Source organism: Nesoenas mayeri (assembly GCF_963082525.1).
Source record: "Nesoenas mayeri genome assembly, chromosome: 24".
Lineage (NCBI taxonomy): Eukaryota > Metazoa > Chordata > Aves > Columbiformes > Columbidae > Nesoenas > Nesoenas mayeri.
Genome location: NC_137546.1, coordinates 2,760,120 through 2,780,916, shown reverse-complemented (window position 1 = coordinate 2,780,916; position 20,797 = coordinate 2,760,120). Strand labels below are relative to the sequence as shown.

General features: G+C 50.9%; 1 protein-coding gene across 1 annotated transcript in view; it reads left to right on the top strand.

The window, feature by feature from the left end:
• Nucleotides 1–11,931: 11,931 nt before the first annotated feature.
• Nucleotides 11,932–20,797, top strand: part of SAMD11 (sterile alpha motif domain containing 11) — a gene marked incomplete at its 3' end in the record, with an annotated part of 92,272 nt that continues 83,406 nt past the window's right edge. The window contains exons 1-2 of the mRNA XM_080358810.1: nucleotides 11,932–13,156; nucleotides 14,567–14,658. Coding sequence (XP_080214936.1) covers nucleotides 12,358–13,156; nucleotides 14,567–14,658 — 891 coding nt within the window. The 5' untranslated portion in view covers nucleotides 11,932–12,357. The remainder of the gene's footprint in view (nucleotides 13,157–14,566; nucleotides 14,659–20,797) is intronic.

The following is a 20,797-nucleotide window of genomic DNA, read 5'->3' as shown; positions in this document are numbered from 1 at the left end:
CTGCAGTGGGGGGGCCTGGCTTCCCAGCTCCTCCTTTGTGTCAGGTTTCTCCCGCTTTTTACAAGGCTCATTCATATTGTTGTAATTACAGACTTTCACAGACTTTCACCAAACCAGTTCTACCCACCTTTGGTTTTAAATGCATTTTAAAAACGACACGGCAATGTTCGGAGGTTACCAGCGGGTTTCGGGAGTGCCAGAGGCTGGGCAGGGTGTGGGGGAGAAGGATTCTCCTTGTCTGACGGGACAGCTTGTTTTGTTACTTCTGTGCAGCCAGCATGAAAAAACAGTGAAAACCCCCCTCCCAAATGCATAGGTCAGGTGGTAGAACCATCAGCGTAGCCTCTCCTTATTTCAGACAGCTTCGGGTTAGAAAGGTCCCACAAAACAAAGGAGATAAAACCAGGAACCTCTTTCTTTGACACTTTCAGCTTTATTGCTTTAGAAGGGGAAGCAGCAGAGCCATGCTTAATAAATCCTGGGATTTAGGAAGTATATCAAGCTCTGCGTGGTATTAAAGCTAGTTAAAGTGCCTGGTGCTGCTGTCTATTGTTCTGTGACTTTCTGAACAGCTCCTGCCAGGTGCTTTAGACAGGTCAGAAAAGGAGACTCCTACCCGCATCCGAACTCCCTCCCTCGCAGCACCTCTCTTCTTGTCTTTAGCTATTGACCCTTCCTTCCTTGCTTCTCCCCTAGCAGACAGCCACGGGCCTTTCTGTCTGTTTTGTATAGATGCATTGGTTTTACATGAAGAACGGGACATCCAGCTGGACACGGAGGACTTTTTCCCGTCTGTTTTCTTGCTACAACTGCTACGTGTTGCTTGAGGTCCTTCTTCCCACCTTTTATGCTTCTCCAGTTCTCTTTCCTAAGCAGCATTAGGTTGGATATGAAGAGTTATCCAGGTGACAGCTTTTTGAGTTCCCTTTATTACGACTGCTCAGAAAGGGTGAAGTAACAGAAAATCTCCTGCAGTTCCTTGTGGCCTTCAGGGAACCGTATCTCCCTAAACCAGCCGAGCAGCCCTCCAGCAGCTCAGGGTTGCTGTTGCTCTTCAAGGCACGTTCTGAGTTACCCTGTTGTTTGGCAGCATCGGTGCAAAGGGACGGCTGTGTGTTGTGGTTACTGTTAAACCTGCTTCGTGGTTTGTTCTGGTGATGCGATGCAGCCTGGACCAGAGGGACGGGTTTGTACCCGCACAGACACAGGAGCTGTGGAGCGGGGGGTTCTTAAACTCCCACTGTAATACCAATTTGTGACCCTCTGAGCGGTATAATACCTGCACGTGTTTATTTGCTGGCCTTCCAAGGGCAGCATGGTAGGTAAAGCAGGAAAAGAAGGTGGTGAAAGGAGGTTGAGGTCACCGTGTTGACAGCAAAATATCCACTGAGAAAGAAAATGTTCACTCTGAAAAACAGCAACAACCACCTTGTCTGTCTCGGTGCAGTTGTGTGCATGTGTGCAGGCTCCGCTCTCTCTCACACACAGTTCTCCTCTTAATATTACTCATCCTTATTACATATCATTATTCTTTATTATGATTTATATGCCACGCCATGGCTTTATTATGATTTATACCCCTGTCCCCAAAAGAGCTTACGGAAGGTATCACATAGCAAAAAGAGAGGCATCCCTGTACAGGGGAAGAAACGTGGCTTTCTCCCCAAGCAGCGACTCTTCTAAGCTATAATAAACCTCATTTCTCTGCTTCTGCAAAAGGATTTGGTTTTACTTGTACCAAGTCTACAGGTCAAGCTTTTATCCAAGGTTATGCTCCCCAATTCCTTTGCTGCTGAGTGTGAAAAACTGCTAAGAGCGTCAATAGGAGTTGCTTGTTGCTGGCAGCGAGGAACAATGTCCTTCCTTCCTCCTGCTAATTCTTCTAGATGTTGATTTTCAACTTGCCTGTTAAAAGAGATTAGTTTAATGATTGCCCTTAAAGGAGGCTGATCCTTGTTCTGGTCGGGTAGGAACTTCCCTCAGCTACTTTACAGTAGCAGCTTCATTCAGTGCTACTCTTAAAATTAGTCACAATTTAGGGACATTTCCACAGCTCAAAACATCATAAGAGGCAGCGTTACTTTTGGGTACCTGTGTGTAAAGAGCAGTGATCAAGTGCATAATGTTTTCTAAGTTGCCAATAGTGTTTCGGTGCTCACCTGAAGGAGCCTTAGCGTGTCACTTGGTTTTGAGCAAGACGATGTCCTGCTTGGTCAGTCGTGTTGCTTTGTTGGGAGACCTGAAGAAGTGAAGTGCTCCTCTCTTTGGTAACAGAATAACTGAGCTCCCCAGACCAGAACACTGAAGGAAGGAACCTGCTCTGCAGGCTAAAGGTGGAATCTTCAAAGAAATGTAAAGGAGACTGGAGCTGGCTCAGAGTGAGCCTTTCAGAACTAAGTACGTGGGGAGCCCAAGGATGTGTGTTTTCCACTCCCTCAGACCTTTTGTCTTCACTGAGAAAAATATCTGTAATTTTGAAATGTATAAACTTCAATTTTTTATGGCCAAGGCCTTACTGCTTCATCCACATTAAAATTTAAAGCTGGGCCAGTCCGTGAGCTCCTTTGGAAACGCCAGTGAAGGCCACAGCAGGTACCAGGGAAAAAAGGGAGGAGATGCGAGGACTTTTCCTCGAGTGCACACGGCAAGCGGCAAAGCTGTCCAGAAACCTGGGCTTCCCAGAGCTCATGGTCATGATTTTTTGTGTTACAGGAAACCCATGACAATGATAAAACAAGTGCCCCACCATCCCACTTCTTTACTGGCCGTGGTTTGGGTGGCTGTGGTGCAGACAGCAAGGGCTCATAACAGCGCTATGGCAGAGCCAGGAAAAGCTCTACAGAACCATTTTGGAGTTGGGAATAGAGCAGTGAGTGGTGTTCCATGACAAGGAAGCTCGCTTTTTTGCATGGGTTGTGCGTTGTAACATGGTATAAATAATGTTTGCTGGGTATTCAGTCCTGTGCGGAGCCCCCATGATGGAATGACACCAGTAAAAGAGGAGTTAACCAAAGCCTTCAAATACAACCAGCTCCTCCGGGGCAGAGCAAAGGAAACAAACTCTGAGCTTCGGTTTCTGCGCTGTGTTTGGGTTTTTTGATCTGACATCCAGTTTGGATGCCAGAAGTTTCTGAAGCTGGCCTGGTGTGACTCTCAACCTATTTGAAACACTGGCAAAACTCACCTGGAATTCAGTAACGCAAAGAAGAGCAGAGTCTTGGAGAGCAGGAGCAGGGACTGGCTCTTGTCCTTTGTGCAGCACCTCATGCAACGTGGTCCTGGTTCTGAGAGTAACAGCAGCGCAGACACTAAATAATAATGTTTTGTGAGTTGATGGGGGCTGAGGGCAGGCATACATGTATGTGACATGTCTCTGTGTATGAATAAGTATCAGAACTAGGGAGTAGCGGATATTTAATCACAATAAATAGACACATTTTCTTCCCTTTTTTCCCGAGGAGCTGGTCAACCATCTCGCTATTTTATTTATTTATTAAATATCACTGGAGATCGTTCAGCAGCAGGGGAGCACTGCTCTGTCTCCCGAATGATGATTGCCATCAGCCTTGAGAAATCACTCATTTCTGGCAAGAAAAAAAACTGTTTGGTGGGTTAATGATGCAGAGTAAATACTGACAGTGGCCAGTGGTCTGAGCACACCAGACATGACCTAAGGGAATCATAGATTCTGAGGGGGCTGTTGCTCCTGCTTCTCTGTAATGTGATTGCTTCTTTATAATGGCTTCAACTTCTTCCCCCCCGCCCCCCCACCCTCCTTTGTCATTATTGACCACGGAGCATCAGTAAGGCTAGAGAATAAATAGTTCCCTGATGGTTAACAACAGGCTCTCCACCAATTGGAATTCAAGCTGTGCTCCCTGTTATATTCTTTATAATCACACTTTATTGCATAGAGCGGCAAATAAAGCATCTATCTGTTCCTGTCCCCCTCCTGCCTTTTCCTCCTCGCTACCCTTGGGAAATTGGGTGCTGTGGAGTGGGTGAGAGGAGGCTCTATGGCCGTGCACCAGTGGGACACCCATTCCCACCGGGGGGTGCAGGAAAACCGCCCCCGCCGTGCGGGACATCTGCCTTGTTCCCGGAGCGGGGGGACCGGTCCCCTTGTCCGGGCCCGCTGGGGAGCTGGGCAGCCTGCAGCGGCCTCAGCCCGGCCGGCAGCCGCCGAGCGAGCTGCTGGGTGTGTGTGTGGTGCCGGGGCCGCCGGCTCCCCCCTCCCCGCCCTCCGCAGCCGCCCCCGCCGCCGCCACCCCCGGCGGCGCAGCGCGGCCCGACCCGCCGGGGCCGCCTGGCTCCTGCGCGCCCCAGTGTTTGCGCAGCCGCCCCCCTCGTCTGGGGCCGGCTTGGGGCTGGCTCCAGGCTCCCGGGGGCGGGAGGTGATGATTTTCCAGTGGGTATTTGTCAGGTCAGAGTCTGCGCCGCCCGCCGGGCTCCGCGCCTCGCTCCCCGGGTTATTTATTACCTCTCTCCCCGGCGGCAGCGCTGCGGCTCCGGGGCTGCTGCCAGCAACCCGCGGCGGCGGGGGGACCGCAGGGGGGTTCCCGAGCAGCGACGGGCCGGCCGGGAGCGCTCCTCGACTCGGCCCGCTCGGTGCCAGCGCTCCTTCTCTCGGCAGCTCTCGCCCCTCCGGCGCAGCCGGGTCTGGGGGCTGCGGGAGCGATTGTTGCTTGGCGAGGGAGAGGCAGCAGGAAAAAGGCTTTTCTGAGGGCTGGAGGAAGGCTGGTTGTTAAAAAGCACTCTGGAGCTGAGTTAGAGGAGAAGGAATCTAATGTATTTCTAATCGTGATTTGATTTGGTGGAGCTAGAGACACTGTTAGAACATCCCAGCCTCCACTGTTGGCAATCAGCTGAAATTCCTGATACCCTTAACAAGCTCATCTCCTCCTTATTCATGACCTCAGAAATCTCTTTCAAGCAAGGGAGAAAATGGGGGTTTGTGGACTTTTCGGTGGGTACAGCCCATGGCTTCCCGTGGCGGTCAGAGAGAGCTCGGCTCAGCGAGCGCTGCGACCTGACGGGCTCTGTAGCTGCTCCGGAAGGCGGATCGCAAGAGGATGTGGCTGTAGGTCACCTCAGCGCTCAGTCACACCTGCAGATAAATGATAGGACCAAGACAATGGGTTTGGCCGGGACAAACAGCTCTGGTGTGGCTGTCCCTGTAAGCTCAAGCAGTGGACAACCTGGCCTGGAGAATGGGGTCGGAGCCGTGTCACTCTGGCAGCCACACTGTACCATTGCAGATGAAGAATTACTCAAAATCCACATGACAGCGCTGTTACGTGATTTACATTTATTGTAGTTTTGTTGAGTCATGGTACGTAAAGTTGGATTTTTAAGATAAAATGGAATGCAGTGCCTAGGCTGACCTTATCTGCTGTTGCTGGTTGAGTTATGTTCCTACGATACCTTTAATCTGACGATCTCGTAGTGCTTTTCAGATCTTCATTAACATTTCACCCTTATTTCAGCTTGTTTCTTTCTTTGCATGCAGACTTCTTGTGTGTCCAACCAGTTTGTTTCCCCTGCTGGAAGACAACGTGGGCAGGGTCCCTCCATTTGTGACATGAGCCTGCTCTAAGTGATGCAACAGGAACAGCAAAGCGTCAGGGAAAGGCCTGATTTGTTGGTTGACTTGTCAGAAAGAAATGCCCCTGTCTCGTGGAGAATTGCCACAGCATGTGGGAAAAATAGTCTTGGTTCTGTTTGTGATTATTCCAGTCTAAGTTTTCTCTTCTGTACTAGTCTGTCCCTTGCACAGAGGAGAGTTGCTGACTGCTGTTCTTCCTGAAAAGCACAGGCACTTAAACCCGTTATGGTGATGGAGCTCTGGGGTCCCCACATGTGACAAACATGCAACCCACATTTCTTTTGCAAGGGCAAGCAGCTCACGATTCCATCTTGCTCCTGACAGCTTGACTCCTCGCTATTATTAAGGTGCCTTTCAGACTTGAAACTTTGGTGCCATTTGCAACGTATTAGCTGAGTCAAAACAAAGTGGGAGCCAGTGAGCAAACTCGCAGGGAGTTACACTTCATTCTGACCAGAACTCCTTGGGCACAGGGAAATGCAAGAAGCAAAGTAAATCTTATTTTGTTATTGTTTAGCTGTGTTTCTCTCCTTGTGTCACCTGCTTGTCTGCAGATGCACCACAGTCCCCAGAACTCGTATGTCCCAAAAGGTTTTGCCTCTGGTTCATAGGGAGAGGAGAAAAGAGGCGGCTGTAACTTGGGGGATGTGTCAGGACAAGCGTTACAGGCAGGTTAAGAGGGACACACGTGGAAGGGAACTGGAGGGTCCGCACATGCAGGTGGGAAGGCCGGGGAAAATGCTACCGAGAGCTGGTTAGCAGCACTCAGAAGCTGCTCAGTATCTCACGTGCCAGCTTGTTCTCATGAAAGCTGGGAAACCCTCTCTTTGATCCTCCCGCATTTCATCTCATAATTGGGTGGGGGTTCCAGACGTTACCGCTGAGCATTTTAGGGAGCTGATGTATCAAGGGCCATGGACAATCCTGGAGGTATTTTCAGTGCTTTGCTAAAGGAGTGCTTGGGACACCGTTCCCCTTCCCGTCCCTGTTATTGCTGGGTTTTATCTGTGTTGTCTCTTAAATGGCCTTTACCGTACACATCCTTAAGGTTCCACCCTTCTTTGCTCAAGTTTCATGGAGAACGGAGCTGAATGTTTATTTCCTGCTGCTTAGAAGAGGTTGGAATTGGATTAAGTTTGTGTCTCATTGCTGCAGTTCTGTATGACTATTCCAATAAATGGATTTACTGATTTAGTGGCATTTAGTGGTAGCTACTGCAGCAGCAAGTCCGAAGGCAGCTCCAAGAACATCAATGGGAAGGGAATTCTGAATTTCTCATTGCAAATATGCACGCTGAAAGCTTGGTTGTGCCAGCTAGTTCTTCTCATGAACACACCCAACCTAAGCAAAACAACTTGAAATGTAAAGATGTGATTTTTACAATAGTTGCTAATTAATAGGCTACAGATCAAGTTATTGGCAAAAATCAGCTGGGGAGGAAGAGTCACAGTTCCCATGTATTCCACGAGGAGACAAATCCACTCCCGAAACACTTGGTCTCATAGAAGCTCTGATTACAAACTCTCATTGCGCTCTGGGTTTCTTTAGTGTTTCCAGAAGAATTTCTCCTGTGGCACAAGAGAAACGATACGGAGAACGACAGGGCTGAGAGAGAAGATCTGTTTGCTTGGAAAAAGTTACAAAAGTACTAATGTAGTTAAAGTACTGTAGGTGTAGCAGTATGATCTCTATTATTATTCCGAATAATAATGCCTTTCCGCAGTTGAGTAATACTAATACTAAGGCTAATTAAAAGCGATACTGTCTCTATAAATGCATTGTTACTTTGTCAAGACAATTTTATATCTGTTTCCTATGATGTTCCCATGTGCATCCTAATCAGTGTTGTGCTGTAATTGTGATTAGAGACCACACCACAGGGCCAGACTCATTAATAATGGGAGGAGAGAACCAAGCAGTTGGGTAGCAAGAGACTTCCTTGTATGTCTTCTGGATACTTATAATGGATTAGGGTTTTTTATTTAGGGTCAGTGCAGCCTTATCGTATATGCAGTGGTTTATGGCTAATACAGCGTTGCTTCTGCGTGCAGAGCATGTGTGAGAGACGTCTGCATGCTTGATACACTTAAAAGGGGAGACAGGAACTTAAAAGATCTCTTTCCTTCAGTATTCATCCTCAGTAATTGGCCCCAACTTCCTCCTAAGTCTTTCCCGGGTAGTGAAAGATGAAATGTGAGTTGGAACCCAGCTCTTTGCCCCTTCAGCTGTTGGCACATCTGTTAGTCTGCTGAGGATGAGACGCAAGTTACCATATGGCTCAAGTGTTAGTGACTGAAATTGCTCCCATAAAGCCAAACTAGTATTTCAGCAGCCTGTCTCTTACCAGTTGACATGCACAGAACCTCAGGTTTGATGTTTTAGCTTTTCCTGTGTCCTCTGAGCCTGTGCCAGGGGCTGGGGAGGCACGGACACAGGTGCTCGGGAGGTGCGTGCTGGTTTGGTCTCCTTCCCGGCCTTTTCGCAGGTTCAGCGATTTGGTAAGGGACAGCGTGGTTGCTTCGATGGCGTGAAAGGCTCAGCACCTCAACTTTGGGGGAAATGACATGATTCAGTGGATACTACACTGATTGTTGAAAGAGGTATTTTATTATCTAAGCTTTTTTAGTGTACAGGACAGAACTTTGCATAGTTTTGGATGTGAGAAACTCAGGCTCGCTAGGACAAGGCCAGCAAAACCAGCACTACATGGCAGAGCATTGGATCCGTTCCTTTAGCTTAGGCAGAGGCGTAACGGTGTCAGAGACGGCACGTATGGCGTCTGTGCTGCCATCCTGCACAGACACGAGCTCTGCATGGGTTTGTGAACTCGAGCTGGTCGTTTTACACGTACCTGGGCTGTCTCTCTCCTCCCAGCCTCAACCTGTCTTTCCTGTAAAGGGGCAGGGCCTGCATCTGCAATGAGTTTTTAGAACACTTAGCACAAAGGACCTTTGATCTCCATCAGAAAATCAGAGGTTTGCTGTCACACACCTAAATAACAAATGAGGAAGTTTCTCCTCCTTTTCTGGGTAGAATAATGGAGGCATATCCAGAATAAGTAATCTGTCCATGGAACTGGTGATAGAGTAAGGAAGGAAGTCCTTATCTCTTCACTTTCAGACCTGTGCTTGAAGCACCATCTCTTCTTGTAAAGTGCTTTACAGCACAGCTCGCTCTTTGCACTTGTTGACATGTTTGAGCTGAGAGATACAAGATCCAAATTTTGCTTCGATCTAACATGACATATTCCAGAGGTGGGGAACTGAATGTTGGAAAATGATCACTATTTATTATGTTTACTGTGCTAGTGCCTCTGTGTTCAAATTAAGAATCATGCTTTGGTGCTGTGGAAACACACAACGAAAAGACATGGCGATTTGTGTCCCCAGACTTGAAACGGTATTCTGGTCCCTCAGTGTGGAATTTGCAAAGCACACCTGGATCTCTCTCTGACCACGTGTGCGTGGATTTGCTCACATCTCCCTGATCTGCTCTCCAGTGGTGAATCTGTTTACACTAATCCTGAAGGCTCTACTGTTAAGAGACTGGAGCTGGAACGACTACAGACTCCCGCCGTTGGACATCCAGAGAGGGCTCCTGGTCTACATGGCAGCGAGGAGAGGTATGGAGGGCTTGTTAGTAACTTTTAGTGCTTGTAAGAGACTGACAGGCTTCAATCTGTGCCTCTTGGATCCCCCCAGACCTCACCGATTTCTGCCCAAACACCTCACGTTGTGTGTGGAAAACCCTGCCTGGTCCAGGTCACGCACTTCATGTTGAGCCACCGTGGTGAGGTCTCACTCTTGAGTGCTGAACCTTTGCACAGCGTGGCCAGTGCACCTGTATCATGGCTGGGATCAAGTGTCTGTTTTTTCCAGGAATGAAACACAGCCCAGTAGTTGCTGCCCTTCTAGACTGAAGACTCAGCACATTCACTTCACTTATGACTAGGTCCAGATTTGAGCCCAGTTTCTTTAGAGGTAAAAAGCAACTGAACTGGCATGCAGTGGGAAAACTCCATGGCAAGTCACCTTTTCCTTTAAAACAGAAGGTAAATACAAGCTCTCTGGGTTATGCAAGGTGTCATTACAGCGGTTTGATAGAGGCAGACTGGATAGCAATGCAAGGTGCTGTTAGATCTGAGTGTGCATCCAGACCAGAGATCTGAGAAGCCTGGAAGTCCCGCAGAAGAATTTGTTTTGGAGGATGAAGCCTGTTGTTGTTCTGCTCTGACCCCTCCTGGAGTACACACGGAGACTCATCTCTGGAGGCGGCTGCAGCCAAGCGTTCTCTACTCTTGGAGGTGAAGTTGCCATTAGGAATGGAACTGTAGGGCTGTAAAAAGAAAAAAGGCTTTGAGGAAAAAAATACACACTGTAAAAAGTGAAAAGAAATCAGTCCCGGGAAGGCAAGTTACAAAGAAGATGGAGTCAAAGGAAGTCTGAAGTGGTTTTCAAGCCTTTGCAGAGAGCTCAGTATGCCAGGCATGAAGGTTTTTGGGGCGTGTAAGAGCAAACAGTTCTCACTGTATGGCCTTCTCACCTGACCTCCGTCCTGAATCCTCTTATACGCTTTCACAGAGAAAGCCTGTGTCTCCCAGAGCCTCTTCCAAGCATTTTCCTTGGTTCATTAGGTGATAATAGAAAGTGATTTTTCCCCTGTCATCTTGAGCAATCAGTAGCATTAAGAATAAGAGCCTAAGCCTGAAAGCCTGAATGAGAGGGTTTGATGGGTATGTGTCTCCTTCATTAGAGCAAGGAGCAAGGATGGCTCCCAGAGCTTGCATTTCTTGGGAGAAGGCAAGAAATGGGGCTCATGGTCAAGTGGTGTCAAGAGAAAACTGAGATTTGGGGCTTAGATTCCATTTCCAGATCTGCTGAACCCCAGAGGGCATTTTCCTCCACCTTTACTGGTAGGAAGCAATAGCTTGTCCCATTAGCGGACTTTTTGTAGAGAGGAATACCCAGCAGCTGGGAGCTGAGGGGGGCAGAAAATAGCACCTGCAAGATCTCGGGCACATCGCTTGGTGCACAAATGTGAACTCATCGCCCATATTAACCTGTATTTACTCAAAGTGGGACTGAGTAGCTGCACAACCCTAGTGTGAGTACGATGCTTGTGTTTTGCATCTCAGCCTCTTTATGCTTCAGTTTCTCCACCAGTAAAATGGAGCTAAAAGCAGCTTTCTCAGAGTGGTGCTTGGAGGTGGTGGTGGTGGTCTTTGTCCTCCTCTGTAAATGCTCTGAGGGACGGTGCTGAAATGGTGGGGCTTATTATTGCTCAGAAACTACCTTTTTAACTTTGTCAATGGCTGAATGTCACAACAGCAAATCCATTTCTCAGTGTCTGGAAGGCAAGTTCAACCTTCCCCTGTAGGAAAGCAAGTAATAAGAGGCACACCTTGGGACAGAGCTGAGAACTTCTAGCTGTTCTCAGAATTCTAAGGCAGAACTCCTACAGAACTCTCTCTGTTCTGTCACCTAAGACGTGTGGGGCGGATTTCTTGTACTGTGTTTAAGGGGATCATTTTTTTCCCTTCTAGGTAGGATTCTTCCTGCACAGTTGATCCTACTTAGCATCCAAAGGTAGGGAACTCCATCTTGACAAATCTCTTTAACAACCACGCAACTTAATTTTGAGCAGTGTTGTCCTCTCGGGGCAGTTTCACATGGACCTCGTGCCATGTCTGCCACAGCTCGTAATGGAAAATGAATTTATACCGTGTCTCCTAAGTCTTGCTACATCACTACACGGGAAAGGAGAAGGCTCTAGCGTGTCTTCTCAAGTTATTGCAGGTCACAAGTCTTGCCAAGGAGAGCAAGAGGTGGGTTGTTCCCACATGGGAGGGCACCCAGGAATCCAGAGGGACGTGTGGGTGCCTGTGTCCCCCCCTGCAGCCCACGGGAGCTGGGGGGAGCCCCGCGCTGGCGGCTCCCGGTGCCGGCCCCGCCGTCCGTCGCTCACCCCCTCGCCTGCCGCCGGCGCGGCGCTTGCAAGCGCCTCTGCTGTTTAAATGGGCCAAGTTGGAGAAGCGGCGGCGGCGGAGGGAAATCTTGTTTGGTCAGAGTCTCTGAACTAAGCTGTGACTTCTGAGCACAGATCAATATGTGTCTGTCCCGGCTCGGAGGGGCGCCCGACCCTGTGCCCACCACAGCAAGGGGTCTGGGGGCAGCGGCGTAGGGAGCACATGGCGTGGCATGAGCTGGTGGCGATATAAATGTATATGTCTGTGTGTCTCTGTGCGTGTGTATATATATATATATATACATATATGTAACGTAATACCATGTTTTCTAAAATTTTGTGCAGGAGTGGAAATTAAATGCCACCTCGCAGTGATCATAAAGCCTTCGGTGGGAGCGGGGCGAGTCTGCACTGTGCAGGTGAAGGTGGGCGGCCCCCGGGAAACTTCTCCGCCCGGCTTTGGGGAGCCCCGCGGGCAGCGGCACCGGCCGGGGCTGCGTCCTCGTCCTCCCCGCGGGCGCCGGCGGGAAGGGGAGGGGAGGGGAGCGGCGTGGCGGCGGGGGCGCAGCGTTTCATTTTAATTATTGCATATAAATAAATAAACCAGGTGTCAGTTTAAAGGAAGGAAGAGGGGGGGAGGGTGAAAAGGGGGCTGGGTGGGCGGCGGGGAACCCTCCAGCCTGGTGAGAAGGTGGGTCGATCTAGGGGAATCAATAAGCTGCTTTTTTTTTTTTTTTTTTTTTTTTTAAAACCAAAATAATGTCTACGGCAGCAGAGACCTCTCCGAGATGTCAGGTATTAGTCCGGAGGGGCAGATCTGCGAGCCACACAGCAGCTCCCGGGTCTACGGTACATTAGGCTCTCCGTGGGAGAGGGATCCCAGACAGCTCTGCTGGGGAGCCAGCCCAGGAGATTTGTTAGCGGGCTGCTCCGGGGGATACCAGGCACCTCCGGCACCCGAGCGCCAAAGGTGCTTGTGTTGCTGCTGCTGCTGCTGCTGCTGGCGCATTTCATCCAAACTCCAGCCAGAGCGGGGGCAAGTTGAACCGGAGACATTAGAGCCACTGTGCTTTGGAGAGACGAGGGCGCACGGGGAGCGCAGCGGCACCATGCCTGCTATCAAGAAGGAGCGACTTGACAGGGAAGAGATGGCCCTGGCAGCCTTTAACCAGCCCATGGACACCTTACCTGACTATCTCGCCCCTCTGGCCGCCGCTGCCATTCCGGTGGTAACCCCGCACCCGCCGGCTTACGACCAGATCTTTGCCCACCGCGCGTACCTGGGCTTCCACGAGACCCACCACCCCCACCCGCACCACCCCCACCACCCCCACCACCTCCCCGAGGACCTGATGCTAGAGAGGTTTTCCTCCATCCCGGATTTCCAGCCCTTCTTTGACAACGGAGAGCCTTGCATCGAGGTGGAGTGCGGGGAGAACAAGGCGCTGCTCTACATCAATAAGTTGTGCCAGGGGAGCAAAGGACCCTCTATCCGGTACCGGGGAGAGTGGCTCACCCCCAACGAGTTCCAGTTTGTCAGCGGCAGGGAGACAGCCAAGGACTGGAAGCGCAGCATCAGGCACAAAGGTAAAGGCACCGCTCAAGCGCTCGGTTTGTGCCGGGGTCCCCGCGCTGCTCTGCTCTTCCTCAGCATCCTCCCTCTCGCTCTTCCTTCAGCATCCTCCCTCTCGCCCCCGTGCTTTGGGACCAGGAGCCGGGGGGGGGGGCTCACTGCCTGCTAGCACGGGGGAGAGCTCAGGACCTCATCTCCTCTGGCTGTGCCCCCCTCCCTGTGCACCCCGCTCCCTCTCTACCGGCTCCCCATGCTGAGCGCCCCGGTCCCGGGCTTTGCGGAAAGCCGCGAAGTTTTCTGAGCGATTTGGGAACAGTTTCTCTGGGGTAGCGTGTTTTGGTTTTTTTGGGGGGGGCTGTGGGGGGCTCCTCTCTTCTGGACAGAAGTTTCATTTCGCGCGGGCAGAGGTTTGAACACGGAGCAGATTGCGGGGTGCGGGTTTCGCGGGGTGCGGGTTTCGCGGGGTGCGGGTTTCGCGGCGCGCCCCGGGGGGCCGGCGCCGCTCCGGAGCCCCGCGGCTGCGCTCGGCGGGGGGCGGCGGGCAGAGCCGCGGGGAGCGGCGGCGGGCGAGGCCGGGCGGCGGCGGGCGGGGCGGAGGGGGGTGTTCCCCTCGCAGCTGGGTGGTGCGGGACCTCCGCGGCGCTGGCGGCTGCTGACGGGAGCTGCCCTGCCTCCCTCCCCTCCCCTCCCGCCCGCGGTGCAGCCCGAGCCAGCGCCGCAGTCCCGGCACCGGGGCTGGCGCGGAGGAGCTGCTGGTGCAGGCGGCAGGTGGAGAGCGGGGAACCGGTGGGGAGCGGGAGAGCTGATGCGACACGTAATTAGCTGAGAGCTGGAGGTGTCAGCCCAGGGGGCTGAAGAGCTATTAGGAGGTGATTGACACCTCGTCTTGTTTATTGATCGCCAGAGAAAAGGGGAATAACTTCGGGGGCCGCTCTAATTGTCATTATTCCGCTCATCTCTTCTGTGTCTTTTATTACTGGGCTCCTGGCTGCTTTCGGGAAATCTCAGTTCCTCTGGGGTGAGTCAGGAGGACCAAGGTGGAAAGCACGGAGGAGCAGGGGGAGGCACCGCTCTGGTGGCCGCCCCCGGCGCGGGCAGCGCGGAGCCCCGCGCAGGTTCCGCGTAGGTTGCGCGATCTGGCCGCTGCGCCCGGGCTGCGGGGGCGCGTCTGCCCCGGCCCCCCCGGCTGCGCTGCGCTGGCAGCGGGGTCTGGCACAGGCGGAGAGGAGGGTTGTGCCGGTGCTGCTTTCCTGGCTGGCTGCGGGGAGAACCTTGGATGAAGGGGGTGGGGGGTGGGTGCTGGTAGGCAGGCAAGGGGAGGGGTGTTTGCATGGGAGGTGATTCGTGCTACCTTCCCCCCTTTCCCTAAATACTTTCTTCTTGCTAAGATGCTGATCCTCCTTCTTTTTCTTTTCTGCATCCAGGGAAAAGTTTGAAGACTCTTATGTCCAAAGGAATCTTACAGGTACATCCTCCAATCTGTGATTGCCCTGGGTGTCGAATTTCGTCTCCAGTGGTAAGATTATTGTTAAACTATGTGCTTTAGTTAAGACATCTCCCTTCTCCTCCACCTCCTTCCCTTTTAAAAAAATGCCTTGGCTTCTGTGGTCATGAAAGGGTGATCTCTGAGGGGTAGGAACTGTCAGTCTGTGGCAGAGCAGCGCTGGCACTGCCAGTGTACCTGCAGTGTGGTCACAGCCGAGCAGGAGAGGAGTTGGCAAACAGAGCAGGTGGGAAGAGCATCCTGAAGGATGCAACACACAGTGCGATTGTGCGGTTTTCAGGGGGAGCTGTCTGTATGCAAACGGCAGATCGTTCAGCAGCCTCTTCCCTGTTCTCGCCCCTTCATTTCTGTGTTTTGTGCAGAGGTGTAAAAGGGCTAAATAAAGCAAAAGGGGATTATGGTTGCACCCACATGTTAGAGTCAGAACAGTCACAGTTTACCAACCATTAGTGAATTTTGTTAGATAAGGAGGAAGAAGCTCATCTTAAATGCTTACAGGGCTTACAACATTCATACAATAGATCACAGTACTTTCATAGATCTTCCCAACTTTTGAGTTCCTTGTGTTTTCTGCTGTCAGCCTTTATCCTGAGACATTCAAAATGTCTATATGCCATCAGCATTTTCATGAAAAAGATGTTGATGCTATAAAAAAAAGCTCCTGAAATCAGAGCAAGCTAAGGCATTGAAAACAGTTCATCATGTGTAGAAATAACCATAAAATACAATAACATCTAACCGAGATGGCAAAGCTGTTGGTTTGTGGAACTCAAGCAGGTCTTGGTCTGAAAAAAACACCATGATTTAAACCATTGTCAGTAGCACTGCGGAAACAGATGCAATTGGAAATTTACCTACTCTTACCCATTGAAATCAACCAGATTTTCTTTTCTGGCTTCTTTGGAGGTCCTGTGGACAATCTCTTTTCACGCACAGTGTCTTTATGTTTCTGAATGACAGAATTGCGATTTTAAATTATTTCTGCATAGTATATATGTGCATGTGTGCGTATATATACAAATATACACAGCTGACATGGGAAGGGGCTTAGAGCAATAGCCAACAGTTGTTATATTGTGAAGATACCGTGTCTGTGATGCGGATCTCTTGCATCTGTTTTGTGTAGCCGTGGTCCATAGCAGAGTAGTAACTGTCCAGTGATCTTGCTAGTACTAGTTACACTGCAGCATTGTTGTGATGTGTTAAACCCAGCAAACCGGGTATTCTGAAGCCTTTCCCACGGGCTCGTGTAGTTCCTCTGAGTTTACGGAGCAAAGTGCGACGCTGTGTAATGAGCTTTCTCCAGTTCAGAGTGGTGCATGTGCTTTAGTTACCATCACGTGGATCAGAGGCCAACAAGCAGAGATCTGCAGAGCAGAGTGGGATGCCACAGGCGCTGGTGGTGGAGAGAAGTCTCTGGCCAGATGACACTGTCTGCTGGGCACTTTGGGTACTAACTTGCATGAAGTGGTAGCCAAAAGGACACATTATCCTCTCCTAGCAGCAACATTTTTGATAGTTGCACAGGGATACTATGGATTTATAGATGGGAAGGCAGTTCTGCATGAAACTTTTAAAATAGGACTGAATTTGAGTAGTTCAGATAGAGGAAAAGAAGTTGGTATAGCTTTGGGAAAGGAGAAATAAATCCTTCTGGACTTGTGTCCTACTGCTTCCCCAGCTGTGTAAGTGAGTTAAAGGGGGTTCTGATGTCAGGATTTGCACAGCAAGGCCAAACCCCACTGAGAGCTGTTATCAGAACTCTGTTTCTTTGGTGCTTACTGTATTTTCTGTACTGTAATTAGACCATATGTTTGACCAAATGACCATTTCACATTTTGAACCTGAGATCTTTCGGTAGTGCCTTGTCATAGCTACATACACTACATACTCAAAACAGTTATACAAGGACAAGGATTAAAAATTTGGCACAGTTTATCTTTCCCCATTTAGTGATCACTGATTTAAGCACCACTGAGACCAAAGGGCTGTTTCTTCTCAAATGTAGAAATGCTTTCTATTTTATAGTGTGGGTAGGTAGAGTCTTGCGATGCCTGTGTCCTTGTGCTATTGTGTTATCATATGGGGGTAAGGAGATGGGGAGCTGATAGCTGGTTCTACTGGTCCAAAATCAGTCCTTGGACAGCAGAACAGGCCAGAAAAACTCAAGTGTTGCCTTTGCAACAGGGTAAGGGAGACATCTGCATCTTCCCCATCTGCTGCCGCAGGCAAAGGGAGCGCACCAAGGACCTGGTCCTGCTCCTCCTTTGGGAAAGGTTCATCCAATTCAGTCAGTCCTGCCACCCGTGTCCCATCGGCCTGTCAGGGGCTTTAATCAACAGCAGCCATTGTTCTGAGGCCCAGTCCGGGTCTCTTTTGGGGTTGGGGAGAGGAGGGGTTAATCTGGAAAGGAAATTGCATCGTGCCCCAGAGCCGGCTTGGAAAACACGCCCGAGGAGCCGGAGCTGAGCCTGGCACGGCCCCCCCGCGCCTGCCCCGCTGCAGCCGCTCCGGCTCCCGCAATAAAGCCGAGCCCGGCGGGCGGGACGCCCCCGCTTCCCACCCCCCGGCGAGCAGCGGGCAGCGGCCCCGGCCCCCCCGCCCGCTCCCCCCGGGCGCGGGGCCGGCAGTGCCGGGGGCGCCCCCGCGGCGGCCGGGAGAGCGGCGCCCGCCCCCGCCGCGCCCGGCCCCGCCGCCCCGTCGCAGCTCGTTTGCTGCAGCTGCAGACAGCGGCCGGCGCCGGGGCAGCTCTGCCACCGACCGCCGGTTTCCTGCGAGGCGGAGGGGGGAGCAGCCGCGTCGCGCCGGCCGCCCTGGCGCCTCCTCCCCCGGGCCGCGGCCGCCCCCGCGCCGGCAGCCATCAATCAGCGGCCGGGGCGGGGGGGATGCGGGGGGCCCCGCTGAGCCGCAGGGTCGCTCCGAGCGGGGGAGGATGCAGGAAGGAGCCTCGGGAGTGGGGGAGCGAGGAGGGCATCCCCCGGGCCGCTTTGGGGCTGGAGGGGCAGCGCCATTGTCCTTCCGGCCGCTGGGCAGCGGGTTTTGGCGACGGAGCTGCGCCAGGGCTGGGTGCTTCATGCTGGGGACATGGGGAATGGGGCACTGTGCGCTCACCCCATCTCGGACTGCGCCTCTGGTTTTCCTACCCCTCTTTCTTTGTGCCTTTGCAGTCAAGGGTTTTTGGACCACAGGTCTCCGTCCCTTCAATTTTTGGAGGCGCAGGATGCCAGGTGTACAGGAAGTTAAGTTGTCAGATGCAGACAGGGGTTTTCCCCCATGTTTTTACATATCAGTTCTGGGCAGATACAGCTCATCTTGTTTGGAGCCCTGGATGGATTCCAGTCTATTCTGGTGAAACCCATTCACTGCAGGGTTCCCTCTGTCCCCGTGGAACTTTCCTCTGGGCTCCAAATATACCACTCACACATTCTCTCCATCTCCACTTTTAAACCTACAGCTGGGGCTGGTCTTGAAAGTGCCCTCACTGCCCGCAATCGTCCCAGCCATCGGGAGGGAAACCCTAATGGTCTCGAGAACTGCACTAAGATCTTTATTGCTCAGGCAAAATGTCTTGGATTTGCAAAGTCCAGTATCACATATCCAGTATAACAGAGGAGAGGCATTCATTGTGATAGATAGACTTTGATTGTTTCCCTTATCAGACAGAGCGTGGGCCTTCCCATGTTCCATACTGGCTGTGCTGCCTCTGAAAGTGTCTCAGGACTGGACATTTGCTGCTCCTCGTTCTCTTTTCCCATCTTTTCTTGGACAGGGTGTTTGGAAGGCAGCCCGTGTTGGAGTTCGAGGTTCATGTCACAGGTAAAGAAGGGAAGACAAGCCTTCCGAATGCTCCCGTGGTATGGCCATACTCAAACAACACAAAAAGCACAAGAGATTCTTTTTACCATGTCTCCTTTGTTGCATGTCAAGATGTGGTAATTCTGCATAACTTGGTCAGTGACAATAGTAACGCGTTTGCTTACTGGGGCTGTGTTTTGCTCTTGATTTGATTTATATGTGATTCTTCTTATTTGCTGCTTTTTGCTTTTGGTTGTTATTGTTTTCTTTTGGTGCCCCTGAGGGTCAGGCGTTAGTCCAAGACTTTGTCAAGGGTGGAAAATGTAACTGTTTGTTTACTTCAAAAACTGATCAGCAAAGTCCCAGTTATTTAGCCCGGAGATGTCTGAGGATTCTCCCGTCTCGCTGTTGCGGAGGTGCGGAGCTCTGCCTCACCCCGACCATCCCTGTGTGTGGGATCCCAATTCAGAGGCTGGCCCAAGAAGCGGCGTCCCCACAGTGGACACGGGTCTTTCCAGAGAACTCTCCTATGACAAGAGGACTTTGCCTGCTGGAAAATTCACTTGGCTGCCTGCAAAGGCAGGATTAAGTCTGAAATTTTACTTCTAACTGAATAGATTAGATTTAGGTTCCTTTCTGAGCTGCTCTGGACTTAAGGAGTTGAGCTGGAGAGTCTTGGAGTTTATGTGAAGGGGGCTGTTTTCATAACTTTGCCTGCGTCTCCGGGGACGGCCTTATGAATGTGGAAAAACCCCCTCTGTAAAGCAGACTTATAAACTTTTTATCCCCCCAAGGTCTTTGGCACGGTCTGTTGGTTTTTATTTGTGGTTTCATGCTGATTTGGATTGTTTGCTTTTAATCCAGCACGTTTTAGTTTAGCTTAGCATTGGTTGGCATTTGGAGAGTTGGCTGGATTTTTGTTTGTAGTTTTTGTTGTTTTGTTTGTTAATGGACTAAATTCAGATGATTTCTAGAGCATGTGTACTGCAAACTTGTGAATTAAACTTGGATGCTTGATGCAACTTAACGCAGAGTATGTCAGCCTCGGTTTGCACGGCTTTCCAGCCCATGGGTGGTGGGAACGTGCGTCTGCATCTCTTACGGAAGGATCCCAAAAATGAGCGCTCTTGGGTCATACAGCACTTGGCAGGGGAAAGCTGCTTGAAACGGGAATCAGTGTGGATACGAGAGGTGCTCCTAAATGTATTCTGCATTAGAAGTTATTCCTAACCTAAAGCTCAGCTCATCAACAGGGCGCACTCCAAGTGCATCATGTTGTCCACTGTCAGGTTTGGAAGATGGGTGTCGCACCGATAAAACGACTCATTACTGTTTACGCAGAGGCAGAACAAACCCAGATCAATGGCACTGAGAGTGCCAGCACAATACTGAAGGATTTAATTTGGTGGATTATTAAATACCCTCTGGAAAGGAAAATATTAATTGGATTGCAGTGTTGTGAGTGAGCAGCAGAGATGTGTAGGCAGCTATGGCTTAGGAAAATAATTTTATCTGACAGTGGGTTTTAAGGAGATCCAAGTGGGGGAGGTCGGCTGTAGTGCAAGAGCTGTAGTGAAGATTTCTGCTGTTCAGTGAGCACTGGTGAGAAACTGAACGCAAAAGGTCTTGCATGGTGGGAGAACAGAGCAAGATCCATCTGTGAGTTCAGTTTAGTGTCTGTGAGGTGTTCGCAAATAACAGAGCAAGCTGACCCTCCCTGGAAGAGGGTGGTTATGCTGAGCTTGGCTTGTACGAGGGATTGTGCAAACTCCTCCTTCTGGGATTCCATGAGGATGCATGGGGGGTTTTCTTGTCCTACAGGCTTCCCTGGAGGAGTGAAGACAGTGGAGTTCCTGGCACCCCCGTCCGTTCTCGGGGGGCTCAGCGGTGGGAAGAGGCAGTTTCTGAGCCCTCAGCCCCCTTGGGACTGAGTTTTACACACCAAGTCAGCAGATGCAGCGTGGGCTTTGCAGCCTGGTGGATTGTACCGTGCTGCGTCGGGTCTGGAAAATCCTGCGCTGGGGAAAAGAAAGTTAAACACGGGAAGAAAGAGAGAAATAAATATATAGAAGCAGGGAAAGCAACATCATCTTGTTAGCGGTGTGTCAAGGGCAGTGTAAAGGTGACATAGGATAAGTAATTTTGCTGTCAAAATTATTTAGAGATGTCATTAAACTGCTTAGGGCTGTCTCTGCTGCTTCAGGGCACAGACACCTGGTTTTAATTTGCAGTGGTCTCTGTCCAAACTCGCTGGCCTTATTCAAAGGGATCAGTGCTAATTTGGAGCCCGGTGGCAAATGCCTTTAGTGAACGTGGGATCTAAATGGCAGAGGTGACTAAAGGACCAGAATTAACT